This window comes from Oncorhynchus clarkii, chromosome 18 (assembly GCF_045791955.1).
Source record: "Oncorhynchus clarkii lewisi isolate Uvic-CL-2024 chromosome 18, UVic_Ocla_1.0, whole genome shotgun sequence".
Taxonomy (NCBI): domain Eukaryota; kingdom Metazoa; phylum Chordata; class Actinopteri; order Salmoniformes; family Salmonidae; genus Oncorhynchus; species Oncorhynchus clarkii.
In genome coordinates this window covers 34,479,261-34,499,158 of record NC_092164.1, presented here as the reverse complement: position 1 = coordinate 34,499,158, position 19,898 = coordinate 34,479,261, and the positions used below count along the sequence as shown (strand labels likewise).

Here is a 19,898-nt window from a genome sequence, read left to right as displayed (position 1 = left end):
CAACATCATCAAATCACCTCGGCTTAGTCTAATACACTGACAGCTAAAAGATAGCAAAAATATTTAGTCAATCAGCATAAGCTGTGGCTGTCGATGGTTCTGATTTGTGTGTGTGCACGTTCATGCAAGTAGAAAAACAGGACTCTCTACTTGTAGAGAAATTGCCATCCTCCTCTCCTTCATGTTGAAGAAACGGTCTAACTCTGTCATACAGTACACACCTTTTTACATTTTTTGTTGTCCTAGGCTATCTGGCCAAAATGCTTACTCGCTTGCCTAACTTCCATTAATGGGCAACGTTAGCTCGTTAACATTACCCTTCTACATCTAGCTACATATTGAACTTCCAGCGTCTCAGGCCAGAGACACAACAATAAATGAGTTAATGGTTGGATTAGAATTGCCGTTATAGTCATTGGCTAGTACGGAGAATTAAGTAAAACCACACATCCAAATCCCTGTTTCCATCCATGGCTAATTTAGGAAAGGGCACATTTTAGCTAAGTGACGTATGCTCTCAATGGAATTTGATAGAATGCCTATCATTTAAATTGTTTTACTATTTGTCATCTCCTAAACTTGACACCGTTTTTCCTTTTCTTTTGCACCCCAGTATCTCTACTTGCACATCATCATCTGCTCATCTATCACTCCAGTGTTAATGCTAAATTGTAATTATTTCACCTCTATGGCCTATTTATTGCTTTACCTCCCTAATTTTACTACATTTGCACACACTGTACATAGACCTTTTCTATTGTGTTATTGACTGTACATTTGTGTTTGTAATTCTGTGTTTTTGTCGCGCTGCTTTTCTTTATCTTGGCCAGGTCACAGTTGTAAATGAGAACTTGTTCTCAACTGGTTAAATAAAGCTGAAATAAAAAAAATCTATTTCCTGCTTTTGTCAACCAATCAGAAATCATTCCATGAGGATGTTGTCATGGTGATGAGGAAGTGGTTGAAGGAGGAGGAGTCTCTCCCTGAGGGCTTGAGTCCCACCTGTTTGGCCAGGTCTCACTACCTGAAGGTTAGTAGAAAGACCTTTCCTCCATTAATGCTATAGACATTATTAGGGGCCATACTTGGCCAAATCATTATTGTTTGTTTGCCTATGTACTCAGACTAGTATTCAAAAAATAGATTTTCTGTTTTATTAATTTCCTCAATTAATAAAACCGCATAAAATAACTCTGAAAGTCTCTCTAGTGGAACTTTTGCTTATTGACTCCCCTTAATGATGTACAGAGATCACTCACTGAGTATATCTGTCCTTTCAGTTGCTGGAGGAGACTTTCAGTTGGTTTCATAGCCAAGATCAGAAAATCTGGGACCCACTCTCCAAAGATTTCCCAAGGTAAATGGATACGCTATGTGTAGACAGTATGACTGTGTATGTTATACATTTTGACCGACTTTCTCACATTTCCACCAAGAAGATAAGAGAATCTCTATGACAAGAAATTGTTTTTCCTACAGATAAAGCAAGCATATAATACTTGTTTTTAAAAAGCTAGCAAAGGATACTACTTTAACCCCCTAGAGTGGATGTCCGCACACCCATGGAAGTCTTATTAGCATAATATCCACATGGCCGATTAATTTGGACCAATTTCAAGTTTTCATAGCAATTGGTAATAGTCATTGTTGGACGCCGATTATGACCGATTACATTGCAATCCACGAGGAGACTGCGTGGCAGGCTTGACCACCTGTTACGTGAGGGCAGCAAGGAGCCAAGGTAAGGTGCTAGCTAGCATTAAACTTATCTTATAAAAAAACAATCAATGTTAACATTATCACTAGTTAACTACACATGATTGATGATATTACTAGTTTAACTAGCTTGCCCTGCGTTGCATATAGTCAATGCGGTGCCTGTTAATTTATCATCAATCACAGCCTACTTACTCCAAACGGGTGATAATTTAACAAAAGCGCATTCTCGAAAAAAGCACAATCGTTGCACCAATGTACCTAACCATGAACAACACTGCCTTTCTTAAAATCAATACACAGAAGTATATATTTTTTAAACCTGCATATTTAAATTCATATTAAGCAGGCAATATTAACCAGGTTAAATTGTGTCACTTCTCTTGCGTTCAGTGCAAGCAGAGTCAGGATATATGCAGCAGTTTGGGCCTCCTGGCTCATTGCGAACTGTTTGAAGATAATTTCTTCCTTACAAAGACCGTAATTAATTTGCCAGAATTTTACATGATTATGACACAACATTGAAGGTTGTTTAATGTTACAGCAATATTTAGACTTAGAGTTGCCACCCGTTCGATAAAATACAGAACGGTTCCGTATTTCACTGAAAGATAAACGTTTTGTTTTCAAAATGATCGTTTCCGGATTTTACCATATTAATGACATAAGGCTTGTATTTCTGTGTGTTTATTTTATTATAATTAAGTCTATGATTTGATATTTGATAGAGTAGTATGACTGAGCTCTGGTAGGCAGCAGCAGGCTCGTAAGCATTCATTCAAACAGCACTTTCCTGCGTTTGCCAGCAGTTTGCCAGCTTCGCAATGCTTGAAGCACAGTGCTGTTCATGACTTCAAGCCTATCAACTCCCGAGATTAGGCTGGCAATACTAAATTACCTATAAGAACATCCAATAGTCAAAGGCATATGAAATACAAATGGTATAGAGAGAAATAGTCCTATAATTCCTATAATAACTAAAACCTAAAACTTCTTAACTGGGAATATTGAAGACTCATGCTAAAAGGAACCACCAGCTTTCATATGTTCTCATGTTCTGAGCAAGGAACTTAAACTTTAGCTTTTTACATGTATATATATATATATATATATATATATATATATATATGTATATGTATAAAAATCTGCCAATTAATCTGTGTAGGCTTTTTTTGGTCTTCCAATTATCGGTATCGGCGTTGAAAAATCATAATCGGTCGACCTCTAGTTTAAGCTACAGATGTTTTTTTTGGTTGCATTGTATACGTCTCAATCCACCGCATGCGCCAATGTCGCATCTGCAGTGTTTGTCAGACCATGAGACATCCCAAAAATCGGTCTTCTCACAAAGTCGTCTGTCGTGTCCGAACAGTTTGGCCTACAAAGTATTGTGACCATGGAGAGATGAGACTCTCACAAACACAATGGTATTCATCTTTGGACTCGTCTGACGCCCAGACAGCCAATCTGCCAACTTCTGTCTGTAGCGTCCCAACAGTAATATGACCCCTTGTGGAAAGGTGAGACTCTCTAGAACACGTACATGTTGTGTTGCTCTAGGACGCCCATAGGCCTCGCAAGACTCATCTGAAGCTCCCCCGTACCAGTTGAAAAAAAATGTATAGAAGTGTATATATACAGTTGTAGTTGGAAGTTTACATACACTTAGGTTGGAGTCATTAAAACTCATTTTTCAACCACTCCACAAATTTCTTGTTAACAAACTATAGTTTTTCCAAGTCGGTTAGGATATCTGCTTTTTGCATGACGCAAGTAATTTTCCCAACAATTGTTTACAGACAGATTATTTCACTTATAATTCACTGTATCACCATTCCAGTGGGTCATATGTTTACATTCACTAAGTTGACTGTGCCTTTAAACAGCTTGGAAAATTCCAGAAAATATCGTCATGGCTTTAGAAGCTTCTGATAGGCTAATTGACATAATTTGAGTCAATTGGAGGTGTACCTGTGGATGTATTTCAAGGCCTACCTTCAATCTCAGTGCCTTTTTGCTTGTCATCATGGGAAAATCAAATCAGCCAAGAACTCAGAAAAAAAGTGGTAGACCTCCACATGTCTGGTTCATACTTGGGAGCGATTTCCAAACTCCTGAAGGTACCACGTTCATCTGTACAAACAATAGTATGCAATTATAAACACGATGGGACCACGCAGCCGTCATACCGCTCAGGAAGGAGACGTTCTGTCTCCTAGAGATGAACCTACTTTGGTGTGAAAAGTGCAAATCAAATCCCAGAACGACAGCAAAGGACCTTGTGAAGATGCTAGAGGAAACGGGTACAAAAGTATCTATATCCACAGTAAAATGAGTCAACATAACCTGAAAGGCCACTCAGCAAGGAGAAAGTCACTGCTCCAAAACCGCCATAAAAAAAAAAGCCTACGGTTTGCAACTGCCCATGCGTACAAAGATTGTACTTTTTGGAGAAATGTCCTCTGGTCTGATAAAACAAAAATAGAACTGTTTGGCCATAATGACCACTTATGTTTGGAGGAAAAAGGGGGAGGCTTGCAAGCTGAAGAACACCATCCCAACCGTGAAGCACAGTGGTGGCAGCATCATGTTGTGGGGATGCTTTTCTGCAGGAGGGACTGGTGCTTGTCTCAAAATAGATGGCATCACGAGGAAGAAATTATGTGGATATATTGAAGCAACATCTCAACACATCAGTTGAAGCTTGGTCGCAAATGGGTCTTCCAAATGGTCAGTGACCCCAAGCATACTTCCAAAGTTGTGGCAAAATGGCTTAAGGACAACAAAGTCAAGGTATTGGAGTGGCCATCACAAAGCCCTGACATCAGTCCTATAGAAAATCTGTGGGCAGAACTGAAAAGGTGTGTGCGAGTCAGGAGGCCTACAAAACTGACTCAGTTACACCAGCTCTGTCAGGAGGAATGGGCCAAAATTCAACCAACTTATTGTGGGAAGCTTGTGGAAGGCTACTGTAAACGTTTGACCCAAGTTAAACAATTTAACCTGTAGTGACACCCCATCCCGTGAACTGGACCGTTGTCATCATCTGACACTAATTAGCATAACGCAACGGACAGAAATCTTCCTAGAAAATATTCCTATTCATGAAAAACAAGTGAAATATATTGGAACACAGCTTAGCCTTTTGTTAATCACCCTGTCATCTCAGATTTTCAAAATATGCTTTACAGCCAACGCTAGACAAGCATTTGTGTAAGTTTATCATAGCCTAGCATAGCATTATGCCTTGCAATCAGCAGGCAACCTTGTCACGGAAATCAGAAAAGCAATCAAATTTTGATGAACTTCGGATGTTTTCACTCACAAGACTCCCAGGTAGACAGCCAAAGTTCATCTTTTCCCAAAAGATTACTTTTGTAGGCGAAATAGCTCCGTTTGTTCTTCACGTTTGGCTGAGAAATCGTCAGGAAATTGCGGTCACCACAACACCGAAAAATATTCCAAATTAGCTCCATAATATTGACAAACGTTGTTTAGAATCAATCCTCAAGGTGTTTTTCTAATATCTATTCGATAATATATCCGTCGGGACAATTCGTTTTTCACTAGGACCGATTGGAGTAATGGCTACCTCTGTATTTTACGCGAGCATCTCTCTCGGAGCCACCATGTGACCACTTACGCAATGTGGCCGCCTACGGCTATTCTTCAACAGAAATGCGTAAAACTACGTCACAATGCTGTAGATACCTTGGGGAATACGTAGAAAGTGTAAGCTCGTTGATGGTACATTCACAGCTGAATAGGGAGTCATTGGAACGCAGAGCTTTCAAAACCTGGGGAACTTCCGGATTGGATTTTTCTCAGGCTTTCGCCTGCATCAGTTCTGTTATACTCACAGACAATATCTTTACAGTTTTGGAAACGTTAGTGTTTTCTATCCAAAGCTGTTAATTATATGCATATTCTAGCATCTTTTCCTGACAAAATATCCTGTTTTAAAACGTTTTTTTTTCCCCAAAAATAAAAATACTGCCCCCTAACACCAAGATATATGCAATGCTACCAAATACTAATTGAGTGTATGTAAACTTCTGACCCACTGGGAATGTGATGAAAGAAATAAAAGCTGAAATAAATAATTCTCTCTACAATTATTCTGATACTTCAGTCTTAAAATAAAGTGGTGATCCTAACTGACCTAAGACAGGGAATTGTTACTAGGATTAAATGTCAAGAATTGTGAAACTGAGTTTAAATGTATTTGGCTGAGGTGTATGTAAACTTCCGACTTCAACTGTGTATATGCATAAATGTGTGTGTGTGTGTGTGTGTGTATAACACTGTTTACTGCCAAAAATAAGGGGTTAAGTACATGTAATAAAAAATAAATAATTGTTTCCTGATCTTTCTTATACTGTTTCACTCAGATATACGGTGCAGTCAAAGTATTCAGGCCTCTTCACTTTTTCCACATTTTGTTACGTTGCAACCTTATTCTAAATGTATATTTGAATTGAGACTCAAAATTGAGCTCAGGTGCATCCTGTTAACATTGTGCATCCTTGATGTTTCTACAACTTGTAGTCGACCTGTGGTAAATTGATTGGACATGATTTAGAAAGGCACACATCTGTCTATATAAGGTCCCATAATTGACGATGCATTTCAGAGCAAAAACCAAACCATGAGGTCGAAGGAATTGTCCGTAGAGCTCCGAGACAGGATTGTGTCGAGGCACAGATCTGGGGAAGGGTAACAAAAAATGTCTGCAGCACTGAAGGTCCCTAAGAACACAGTGGCCTCCATCATTCTTAAATGGAATAAGTTTGGATCCACCAAGACTCTTCCTGGAGCTGACTGCAGTGCCAAACTGAGCAATCGGTGGAGAAGGGCGTTGGTCATGAAGGTTACCAAGAAGCTGATGGTCACTCTGACAATGCCTCCGGAGTTCCTCTGTGGAGATGGTTGTGCTTCTGGAAGGTGCTCCCATCTCTTCAACACTCCACCAGTCAGGCCTTTATGGTTGAGTGGCCAGACAGAAGCCGCCACAAATTAAAAGGCACATGACAGACCGCTTGGAGTTTGCCAAAATGCACCTAACGGACTCTTAGATTCTCTGGTCTGGTGTAAACAAGATTGAACTCTTTGGCCTGAATGCCAAGGGTCATGTCTGGATGAAACCAGGCAAACCTGGCAGCATCCCTACTGTGAAGCATGGTGGTGGCAGAATCATGCTGTGGGGATGTTTAGTAGCAAGGACTAGGAGACTAGTCAGAATCGAGGGAAAGATGAACTGAGCAAAGGACAGAGATCCTTGACAAAAACTGCCCCAGAGCGCTCAGTACCTCAGACTGGGGTGAAGTTTCACCTTCCAACAGGACAACGTCCCTAAGCACACAGCCAAGACAACGCAGGAGTGGCTTTGTGACTCTGAAGTCTCTAAATGTCCTAGAGTTGCCCAGCCAGAGCCTGGACTTGAATCCGATCAAACATCTCCGGAGAGACCTGAAAATAGCTGTGCAGCAATGCTTCCCATCCAACCTGACAGCGCTTGAGAGGATCTGCAGAGAAGAATGGGAGAAATTTCCCAAATACTGGTGTGCCAAGCTTGTAGCGTCATACCCAAGACTCTAGGCTGTCATCACTGCCAAAAGTGCTTCAACAAAGTATTGAGTAAAGGCTCTAAATAGTTATGCAAATGTGACATTAACTTATAATTTTTTTCAAACCTGTTTTTGCTTTGTCATTATGCTGTGTGTGTGTGTGTATTGTTATTTTTTAAATTAATTTTAGATTAAGGCTGTATCGTAACACATTTTGTGAACAGTGAATGTGTCTGAATACTTTATGAATGTATTTATTTATTTATTTAACCTTTATTTAACCAGGAAGGGCTCATTGAGATTTAAAATCTCTTTTTCAAGAGCGTCCTGGCCAAGATAGGCAGCACCAAGTCATTACAAAAATGACAGACAAACAACGTGAAAAATGACAAGTAATCTAGTAAAAACCATAGAATTCACAAGAGTGTAACAAAATCAAAAACAGCAAATTAAAAACATTGACCGGTCAGGGAATCAGTCTCAAGATCATTCATCAGTGATTTAAAAATACCAATCGGGACAAGTTCTTCCAGTTTAAAAGTATTTTGTAAGGCGTTCCAAGACGATGGCGCAGAGTACATAAAAGCCCTTTCACCAAATTCAGTTTGGACGTTTGGAACAGTTAGCAGGATAAAGTCCAGCGAACGAAGAGTGTACCCACCACATTTCTGAACAATAAAAATCCCCAAATAAAAAGGTAGTAAACTCAAAATGGCTTTGTAAATAAAAGTATACCGGTGACTGAGCCTACGAGTGACTAGAGAAGGCCAGCCAACCCTGGTATACAAAGTGCAGTGGTGCATAAGGGTTTTGCAGTTTTAAAATAAATCTCGAAGTGCCATGGGAAAGGTTGTCAATTGATCTCAAACACTGAGCGGAAGCATTCATATATAAAATATCCCCATAGTCTCGTCTATGAATGCACTGTATAACAGACACTTCAGAACAAACTTCCTTTACATTTTTTTGGGGGGGGACTATTTGTTGTTCCATGTAGTGTATCAAAGTTATTGAATGCGCTTGTATGGGCTAATTACATGTTTAATTAAATAATTGTTTTAATATTTCTTTGATACTTCAAGGGGTCTTACAATTCCAAATCAAGTAGCAAAATGATCCTAGGTATGACCTAATTAAAACAATTCCAGATACAAAGTATGTTGACGCCCCTTCAAATTAATGGATTTGTCTATTTCAGCCACACCTGCTGCTGACGTGTAAAATCGAGCACACAGACATGCAATTGCCATAGACAAACATTGGCAGTAGAATGGCCTTCTGAAGAGTTTAGTGACTTTCAATGTGGCACCGTCATAGGATGCCACCTTGCCAACAAATAATTTCAGAGAATGCTTCTTGCCCCAATACATGGTGCCAACTGTAAAGTTTGGTGGAGGAGGAATAATGGTCTGGGGCTGTTTTTCATGGTTCAGGCCCCTTAGTTCCAGTGAAGGGAAATCATAACGCTACAGCATACAATGACATTCTAGACGATACTGTGCTTCTAACTTTGTGATAGCAGTTTGTTTCAGCATGACAATGCTCCCATGCACAAAGTCCGGTCCTTATAGAAAATTATCTGTGTGGAAGAACTTCAAAGGCCTGCACAGATCCCTGACCTCAACCCCCATCGAACACCTTTGGGATGAATTGGAATTGCCCAACCTCACTAATGCTTTTGTGACTGAATGTAATCAAGTCTCTGCTGCAATGTTCCCAACATCTAGTGGAAAGCCTTCCCATAAGAGTGTTATAGCAGCAATGTTCCCAACATCTAGTGGAAAGCCTTCCCATAAGAGTGTTATAGCAGCAAAGGGGGACCAACTTCCATATTAATGCTCATGATTTTGGAATGAGATGTTTGACAAGCAGGTGTCCACATATTTCTGGTCATATAGTGTAGCTTAGTAGGAACCCCCCCTCACTCTTCAGGCTTAGACTGTTTAGTGCCAAAAATAAGGGGTTAAATACAAATGTTTCCTGATCTTTCTTAAATCGCATATTTTTTTATTTATATTTAAAATTATTTAACCTTTTATTTAACTAGGCAAGTCAGTTAAGAACAAATTCTTATTTACAATGACGGCCGACACCGGCCAAACCCGGACGACGCTGGGCCAATTGAGCCACCCTATGGGACTCCCAATCACGGCCGGTTGTGATACAGCCTGGATTCGAACCAGGGTGTCTAGTGACGCCTCTAGCACTGAGACACAGTGCCTTAGATATAGCATACACTTCCAAACAAACTTCCCTTTTAGAATATATTTTTGTGTGTGGGGGTGGATAGACTCTACTGAATCTGTTATTCGTTGTGTTTGTATGTGCTAATAGCAGTAAGGCAAAATACTATTTTTCTTATATATGTTGGCTACTTAAAGGGATCGTAAAATTCCAAATCAAATAGCTAAATGATCCTTGGTATGACCTTAAAACAATTTCATATAGCTTGCAGCTACCCCCATCACCCCCTTCCCCTGACTTAGACAGGACTTAGACTCTTATGGGTTAAAATTATCTGTTGCTGAGCAAGTCTCCCCCCTCTTCTGTCTCAGTGGTATGCTCCCCGAGGCAGTTCTTCCTCCATCTATGGAGCACAGCTATGCACAGTGGCTGGAGAGGACGTACCAAGTTACCAGTGGTTCAGGCTTTCTCCAGCAGGGGAACAGCGTCCCTCCCCCATCCTCAGGTACCACCCATCAGCCCTGGGCGCTGGAGGGCCTCCCACTCAAATCCCAAGGTATGTAGTCTATGGCTGTTTCCCAAATAGGGAGTCTGGTCATAGGCATAGGGCTATGGTCAACTGTAGCGCACTACACAGCTCTGTAAATGAAGAGACCACTGCAAAATTATCAGTTTCTCTGGTTTTACTATTTATAGGTACATGTTTAGGTAAAATTCACATTTTAGTTTTATTCTATAAATTACTGACAACATTTCTCCCAAATTCCAAATATAAATATTGTCATTTAGAGCATTTATTTGCAGAAAATGACAACTGGTCAAAATAACAAAAAAGATGCAGTGTTGTCAGACCTCAAATAATGCAAAGAAAATAAGTTAATATTCATTGTTAAACACAATGTTTCAACTTAGGAAATCAATATTTGGTGGAATAACCCTGATTTTCAATCACAGCTTTCATGCATCTTGGCCGTCTTTCACATTGATGTTGGGTCACTTTATGCCACTCCTGGCACAAAAATCTAAGCAGCTCTGCTTTGTTTGATGGCTTGTGACCATCCATCTTCCTCTTGATCACATTCCAGAGGTTTTCAATGGGGTTCAGGTCTGGAGATTGGGCTGGCCATGACAGGGTCTTGATCTGGTGGTCCTCCATCCACACCTTGATTGACCTGGCTGTGTGGCATGGAGCATTGTCTTGTTCGAAAAACCAATCCTCAGAGTTGGGGAACATTGTCAGACTAGAAAGAAGAAAGTTTTCTTCCAGGACAACCTTGTACGTGTCTTGATTCATGCTTCCTTCACAAAGACAAATCTGCCCAAATCCAGCCTTGCTGAGCACCCCCAGATCATCACCGATCCTCCACCAAATTTCCATTGTACGTGGCTAGTTGGCATTTCCAGGTCTCGCAACCACTGTGAAATGGAGGATCGGAAGGCTGGAATCAGGCAGATGTCTTTGTAAAGGACACATGAATCAAGCCACGTACAGTGTTGTCCTGGAAGAAAACTTGCTTCTTTCTACTCTGGCAATGTTCCCCAACTCTGAGGATTGGTTTTTCCAGCAGGACAATGCTCCATGCCTAGACGCAGGAAAGCTGTGATGGAAAATCAGGGTATTCCACCAAATATTGATTTCTGAATACTTCCTAAGTTTAAACAACACGATACTAGTGTTTTAACGAATATGAACAAATTTTCTTTGCATTATTTGAGGTCTGACAACACTGCATCTTTTTGTTATGTTGGCCAGCTGTCATTTCCTGCAAATAAATGCTCTAAATGATCTAAAAATGTTAATTTGGGAGAAATGTTGTCAGTAGTTTATAGAATAAATCCAAAATGTTAATTTTACCCAGACACATACCTATAAATAGTAAAACCAGAGAAACTGCTAATTTTCCAGAGCTGTGTTAGGAATAGGGTGCCATTTGGGACAAAGCTTATGTCCTAGTCTTAAAGCAGACATGTAACCCCATTCACCATCACAAGAAGATCTTTGTTGTTCGTAAAGAAATTGAGTGCAATGACTGATTTTTGCATTTCCCTTGATCCTAACAATGTGAATGGTCAATTAAATAATTAATGTGTTTGGTGTATCTTGTCTAGGTACAAATGGTGCTGTAACCGGGGCCCTGGAACTCGACCGGACCAAAGATGAGAGACAGTGTGCACTCTGCCAACAGTGTGGTGACGCCACACCCAACGTGAGTTCTTCTGCCCACCTCTGAACATATCCCACTCAGTAAAACCGGATATCATACATAGTGCATTCGGAAAGTTTTCAGACCCCTTAATATTTTGTTACATTACAGCTATATTCTAAAATGTATTAAAAAAGTCTCATCAATCTACACACAATACCAATAATGACAAAGCAAAAACAGGTTTTTAAAAAGGAAATATCTCAGTATTCAGACCCTTTACTCAGTAATTTGTTGAAGCACCTTTGGCAGAGATTACAGCCTTGAGTCTTCTTGGGTATGACAATCTTGGCACACCTGTATTTGGGGAGTTTCTCTCATTCTTCTCTGCAGACCCTCCCAAGTTCTGTCAGGCTGGGGAGCGTTGCTGCACAGCTATTTTCAGGTTTCTCCAGAGATGTTCGATCGGGTTCAAGTCCGGGCTCGGGCTGGGCCACTCAAGGACATTCAGAGACTTGTCCCGAAGCCACTCCTGCGTTGTCTTGGCTGTGTACTTAGGGTCGTTGTCCTGTTGAAAGGTGAACGTTCGTCTCAGTCAGATCCTGAGTGCCCCGGAGAAGATTTTTTTTGCGAATCGCTCTGTACTTTGCTCTGTTCATCTTTCCCTTGATCCTGACTAGTCTCCCATTCCCTGACACTGAAAAACAACCCAATAGCATGATGATGCTGCCACCACCATGCTTCACTGTAGGGATTGTGCCAGGTTTCCTCCAGACGTGTGACGCTTGGCATTCAGGCCAAAGAGGTCAATCTTGGTTTCATCAGACAAGAGAATCTTGTTTCTCATGGTCTGAGAGTCCTGAGGTGCCTTTTGGCAAACTCCAAGCGGGGTGTCATGTGCCTTTTTACTGAGGAGTGGCTTCTGTCTGGCCACTCTACTATAAAGGCCTGATTGGTGGAGTGCTGCAGAGATGGTTGTCCTACTGGAAGGTTCTCCCATCTCCATAGAATAACTCTGCAGCTCTGTCAGAGTGACCATCAGGACCTTGGTCACCTCCCTGACCAGGGTCATTTTCCCCCGATTGCTCAGTTTGGCCGGGCGGCCAGCTATAGGAAGTGTCTTGGTCATTCCAAACTTCTTCCATTTAAGAATGATGGAGGCCACTGTGTTCTTCGGGACCTTCAATGCTGCTGACATTTTTTTTGTGTGCCGTTCCCCAGATCTGTGCCTCGACACAATCCTGTCTAGGAGCTCTACGGACAATTCCTTCGACCTCATGGTTTGGTTTTTGCTCTGACATGCACTGTCAACTGTGGGACCTTTTTATATAGACATATATTTCTTTCCAAATCATGTCCAATCAATTGAATGTACCACAGGTGGACTCCAAGTTGTAGAAACATCTCAAGGATGATCAATGGAAACAGGATGCACCTGAGCTGAGTTTCGAGTCTCATAGCAGAGGGTCTGAATACCACTTTCCAGTGGGTCAGAAGTTTACATTCACTAAGTTGACTGCCTTTAAATTCCAGAAAATGATTTAATGGCTTTAGAAGCTTCTGATAGGTTAATTGACATCATTTGAGTCCATTGGAGGTGTACCTGTGGATGTCAAGTCCTCAGAAAAACAATAGTAGACCTCTACAATTCTGGTTCATCCTTGGGAGCAATTTCCAAACGCCTGGAGGTACCACGTGCCCTACTGTTTGTACAGATGAACAAGTATAAACACCCTGGGACCACGCAGCTGTCATAACACTCAGGAAGGAGACGCATTCTGTCTCCTACAGATAAACATACTTTGGATGAAAATGAACATACTTTTTGCAAAAAGTGCAAATCAATCCCAGAACAACCGCAAAGGACCTTGTGAAGATGCTGGAGTAAACAGGTACAAAAATATCTATATCCACAGTAAAACGGGTCCTATATCGACATAACCTGAAGGGCCGCTCAGCAAGGAGGAAGCCACTGCTCCAAAACCGCCATAAAAAAAGCCAGACTACGGTTTGGAACTGCACATGCGTACAAAGATTGTACTTCTTGGAGAAATGTCCTCTGGTCTCATAAAACAAAAATAGAACGGTTTGGCCGTAATGACCATCGTTATGTTTGGTGGAAAAGGGGGGTGGATTGCAAGCCGAAGAACACCATCCCAACCGTGAAGCACGGTGGGGACAGCATCATGTTGTGGGGATGCTTTGCTGCAGGAGAAACTGGTGCACCTCACAAAATAGATGGCATCATGAGGGGGAAAGTATGTGGATATATTGAAGCAACATCTCAAGACATCAGTCAGGAAGTTAAAGCTTGGTCGCAAATGGGTCTTCCAAATGGACAATGACCCCAAGCATGTGTGGCAAAATGGCTTAAGGACAACAAAGTCAAGGTATTGGAGTGGCCATCACAAAGCTTTGACCTCAATCCTATAGAAAATTTGTGGGCAGAACTGAAAAGGCGTGTGTGAGCAAGGAGGCCGACAAACTTGACTCAGTTACACCAGCTCTGTCAGGAGGAATGGGCCAAAATTCACCCAACTTATTGTGGGAAGCTTGTGGAAGGCTACCCAAAACATTTGACCCAAGATAAACAATTGAAAGGCAATGCTACCGAATACTAATTGAGTGTATGTAAACTTCTGACCCACTGGGAATGTGATGAAAGAAATAAAAGCTGAACTAAATCGTTCTCTCTACTATTATTCTGACGTTTCACATTCTTAAAATAAAGTGGTGATCCTAACTGACCTAAGACAGGGAATTTTTACTAGGATTAATTGTCAGGAATTGTGAAAACTGAGTTTAAATGTATTTGGCTAAGTTGTATGTAAACTTCCGACTTCAACTGTATGTAAGTAAGGTATTCACTTTATCATTATGGTTTATTGTGTGTAGTTTTCTGAGGATATATGTACAGTGCCTTGCGAAAGTATTCGGCCCCCTTGAACTTTGCAACCTTTTGCCACATTTCAAGCTTCAAACATAAAGATATAAAACTGTATTTTTTTGTGAAGAATCAACAACAAGTGGGACACAATCATGAAGTGGAACGACATTTATTGGATATTTCAAACTTTTTTAACAAATCAAAAACTGAAAAATTGGGCGTGCAAAATTATTCAGCCCCTTTACTTTCAGTGCAGCAAACTCTCTCCAGAAGTTCAGTGAGGATCTCTGAATGATCCAATGTTGACCTAAATGACTAATGATGATAAATACAATCCACCTGTGTGTAATCAAGTCTCCGTATAAATGCACCTGCACTGTGATAGTCTCAGAGGTCCGTTAAAAGAGCAGAGAGCATCATGAAGAACAAGGAACACACCAGGCAGGTCCGAGATACTGTTGTGAAGAAGTTTAAAGCCGAATTTGGATACAAAAAGATTTCCCAAGCTTTAAACATCCCAAGGAGCACTGTGCAAGCGATAATATTGAAATGGAAGGAGTATCAGACCACTGCAAATCTACCAAGACCTGGCCGTCCCTCTAAACTTTCAGCTCATACAAGGAGAAGACTGATCAGAGATGCAGCCAAGAGGTCCATGATCACTCTGGATGAACTGCAGAGATCTACAGCTGAGGTGGGAGACTCTGTCCATAGGACAACAATCAGTCGTATATTGCACAAATCTGGCCTTTATGGAAGAGTGGCAAGAAAGCCATTTCTTAAAGATATCCATAAAAAGTGTTGTTTAAAGTTTGCCACAAGCCACCTGGGAGACACACCAAACATGTGGAAGAAGGTGCTCTGGTCAGATGAAACCAAAATTGAACTTTTTGGCAACAATACAAAACGTTATGTTTGGCGTAAAAGCAACACAGCTCATCACCCTGAACACACCATCCCCACTGTCTAACATGGTGGTGGCAGCATCATGGTTTGGGCCTGCTTTTCTTCAGCAGGGACAGGGAAGATGGTTAAAATTGATGGGAAGATGGATGGAGCCAAATACAGGACTATTCTGGAAGAAAACCTGATGGAGTCTGCAAAAGACCTGAGACTGGGACAGAGATTTGTCTTCCAACAAGACAATGATCCAAAACATAAAGCAAAATCTACAATGGAATGGTTCAAAAATAAACATATCCAGGTGTTAGAATGGCCAAGTCAAAGTCCAGACCTGAATCCAATCGAGAATCTGTGGAAAGAACTGAAAACTGCTGTTCACAAATGCTCTCCATCCAACCTCACTGAGCTCGAGCTGTTTTGCAAGGAGGAATGGGAAAAAAATTATCTCGATGTGCAAAACTGATAGAGACATACCCCCAAGCGACTTACAGCTGTAATCGCAGCAAAAGGTGGCGCTACAAAGTATTAACTTAAGGGGGCTGAATAATTTTGCACACCCAATTTTTCAGTTTTTGATTTGTTAAAAAAGTTTGAAATATCCAATAAATGTCGTTCCACTTCATGATTGTGTCCCACTTGTTGTTGATTCTTCACAAAAAAATACAGTTTTATATCTTTATGTTTGAAGCCTGAAATGTGGCAAAAGTTCGCAAAGTTCAAGGGGGCCGAAGACTTTCGCAAGGCACTGTATATATTTTTAAATAAAACTAATGTAACAACGTGGAAAAAGGGAAGGGGTCTGAATACCCTCCGAATGCACTGTATTAGTGTTTCTCAACTCCGGTCTTTGAGTTCCTCCAACTGAACGTAATATTGTGACGATAACTACTGTTCCCTGAAGGAGGGAAACGACGTACTATGGGGGAGTCGTGCTCTCTTAACATCGGCAGAAGTATCTAAAATCACGCCTGACAAGGCCAATGAAATGTACTCCTTGCTGGAAGCCCCGCATTCCACAGTTGATAAGCGTGAGGTTCGTATATCCTTACATTGATAAAGCCTCACAAAAGTATGTGATGATGCCCGACTCGCCGCAGCACAAATATCTCTTGCAGTCAACTCTTTTATACAACGCCAGACCCCTGGTGGTGTGGGCATGTACACTGCTAGGTAACCCTTGCTTCTTGCTGCAATATTTCAGGGAGAAAGCCTCCACAATCCAGTGGGAGAGACACTGCTTGGTAACATACAGTGCCTTCAGAAAGTATTCACAGCTAGGGCTGTGGAGGTCACAAAATTTTGTCCGCTGGTGGTTGTCAAACAAATAACTGTCAGTCTCGTGGTAATTTACTGTTTAATTAACACACACATTTAGCATTTCCTGGCTTCTACACATAGTCTACAAGCCACTGATCCAGACCTTTGGAACATCTACCTTTTTAAAAAAGTCTAATAAATCCATGTAATATAGCCTACACCGTCACAATAAATCCATTTATTTTAGACAGGTCTAAAGAAGCATGATTTGAAGAAAATGTAGTCTTATTTCAGAACAGAATAACATACTCTGAGTTGTCCCTATGTTAGGTCCTGATTTGGCTATGCCAAATGGCTGTGGGCTACACTAGTTCATTTAGCAGACAACTTTTGCTTAGAATTCCGTTGCATTATTTTATAGTATGAACAACGAAAAACATAACAATATGGGGATGAGGTAGTTGGATGGGCTATTTACAGGTGGGCTATGTACAGGTGCAATGATCTGTAAGCTGCTCTGACAGCTGATGCTTAAAGTTAGTGAGGGAGATATGAGTCTCCAGCTTCAGCAATTTTTTGCAATTCGTTCCAGTCATTGGCGGCAGCAGAACTGGAAGGAAAGGCAGCCAAAGGAGGAATTGGCTTTGGGGGTGACCAGTGAAATATACCTGCTGGAGTGCGTGCTACGGGTGGGGGCTGCTATGGTGACCACTGAACTGAGATAAGGTGGGACTTTACCTAGCAAAGACTTATAGATGGCCTGGAGCCAGTGGGTTTGGTGACGAATATGAAGCGAGGGCCAGCCAACGAGAGCATACAGGTCGCAGTGGTAGGTAGTATATGGGGCTTTGGTGACAAAACGGATGGCACTGTGATAAACTGCATCCAATTAGCTTGAAAGGCATGAGCTCTGTTTTGTTTTTTGCGCAGGCTGTACACACTTCATCAGTCACTCATTCACAATTGGACAAGTACTTCACTGCGGCATTCCGACGTGTATGTTGAAGATATTGGAGGAACTGTCCACATTTACTTTTCATCAGCCATCAAGATGAGTAGGCCTAACAAACAGCAAAAGCACTAGTTAATGTCAATCTACTATCCCTCATAATAAAAAAGTAGGCCCAAATGAATACAACCATTTTTTGCGCAATGTGGCTGACTCAACGGATCAGAACGTTTACCTTATAATGTTGATCAACTATTAAGCTATTTCTTCACATTATAAGCGCAGCAATGCGCTCATGGTAGTAGGCTGTAAGTGCAAATGTTCCATTAGCTGGAAAACACCATTGTCAAAAGTGACTACAAATGCAATTATGCATGTAATGCATTTATTATAAAGGTGCATATTGATGTTTAAAATTATTTTCCACAAACTTGAAACTCTCGTGTTGCTTATGTACAGTGGGGCAAAAAAGTATTTAGTCAACCACCAATTGTTCAAGTTCTTCCACTTAAAAAGATGAGGCCTGTAATTTTCATCATAGGTACACTTCAACTATGACAGACAAAATGAGAAAAAAAAATGAAATTATTTGCAAATGATGGTGGAAAATAAGTATTTGGTCACCTACAAACAAGCAAGATTTCTGGCTCTCACAGACCTGTAACTTCTTCTTTAAGAGGCTCCTTTGTCCTCCACTCGTTACCTGTATTAATGGCACCTGTTTGAACTTATCAGTATAAAAGACACCTGTCCACAACCTCAAACAGTCACACTCCAAACTCCACTATGGCCAAGACCAAAGAGCACCAGAAACAACATTGTAGACCTGCACCAGGCTGGGAAGACTGAATCTGCAATATGTAAGCAGCTTGGTTTGAAGAAATCAACTGTGGGAGCAATTATTAGGAAATGGAAAACATACAAGACCACTGATAATCTCCCTCGATCTGGGGCTCCACGCAAGATCTCACCCCGTGGGGTCAAAATGATCACAACGGTGAGCAAAAATCCCAGAACCACACGGGGGACCTAGTGAATGACCTGCAGAGAGCTCGGACCAAAGTAACAAAGCCTACCATCAGTAACACACTATGCCGCCAGGGACTCAAATCCTGCAGTGCCAGACGTGTCCCCCTGCTTAAGCCAGTACATGTCCAGGCCCGTCTGAAGTTTGCTAGAGAGCATTTGGATGATCCAGAAGAAGATTGGGAGAATGTCATATGGTCAGATGAAACCAAAATATAACTTTTTGGTTAAAAACTCAACTCGTCGTGTTTGGAGGACAAAGAATGCTGAGTTGCATCCAAAGAACACCATACCTACTGTGAAGCACGGGGGTGAAAACATCATGCTTTGGTGCTGTTTTTCTGCAAAGGGACCAGGACGACTGATCTGTGTAAAGGAAAGAATGAATGGGGTCATGTATCGTGAGATTTTGTGTGAAAACCTCCTTCCATCAGCAAGGGCATTGAAGATGAAACGTGGCTGGGTCTTTCAGCATGACAATGATCCCAAACACACCGCCCGGGCAACGAAGGAGTGGCTTCGTAAGAAGCATTTCAAGGTCCTGGAGTGGCCTAGCCAGTCTCCAGATCTCAACCCCATAGAAAATCTTTGGAGCGAGTTGAAAGTCTGTGTTGCCCAGTAACAGCCCCAAAACATCACTGCTCTAGAGGAGATCTGCATGGAGGAATGGGCCAAAATACCAGCAACAGTGTGTGAAAACCTTGTGAAGACGTACAGAAAACGTTTGACCTTTGTCATTGCCAACAAAGGGTGTATAACAAAGTATTGAGAAACTTTTGTTATTGACCAAATACTTATTCTCCACCATAATTTGCAAATAAATAAATAAAAAAATCCTACAATGTGATTTTCTCAAGAAAATAAATCTAATTTTGTCTGTCATAGTTGAAGTGTACCTATGATGAAAATTAGAGGTCTCATCTTTTTAAGTGGGAGAACTTACACAATTGGTGGCTGACTAAATACTTTTTTGCCCCACTGTATGCCAGTTAGGCTCTACAGCCCTTGCCAAGTGGATTGTGCATAATTTTAAGAAGTTATTTGGCCGCTTTAGTTGTGATACTAACCTTAACACATATATGCCTATCGGAGAGGTTACGTGAGGTGTGCGACAATGATTAGAAAAAGTGGCAGCAAAAAGGCATTCACAAGTGATAGGCTAATATTAGCACTCTTCAGACTATTCTTGATTTAATCTTGTCTTTACATATATTATTTAGTATATGTGTGAAATGTTTTATTTAGAATTAAGCATTATCATGCAC

General features: G+C 41.1%; 1 protein-coding gene across 2 annotated transcripts in view; it reads left to right on the top strand.

The window, feature by feature from the left end:
• The window catches only part of LOC139373372 (lysine (K)-specific methyltransferase 2Ba), a 74,185-nt gene that overhangs the window by 38,137 nt on the left and 16,150 nt on the right, over positions 1 to 19,898 (top strand). For both annotated transcript variants that reach the window (XM_071113813.1, XM_071113812.1), the window contains exons 19-22: positions 920 to 1,030; positions 1,281 to 1,357; positions 9,839 to 10,023; positions 11,577 to 11,674. In XM_071113813.1, coding sequence (XP_070969914.1) covers positions 920 to 1,030; positions 1,281 to 1,357; positions 9,839 to 10,023; positions 11,577 to 11,674 — 471 coding nt within the window. The remainder of the gene's footprint in view (positions 1 to 919; positions 1,031 to 1,280; positions 1,358 to 9,838; positions 10,024 to 11,576; positions 11,675 to 19,898) is intronic.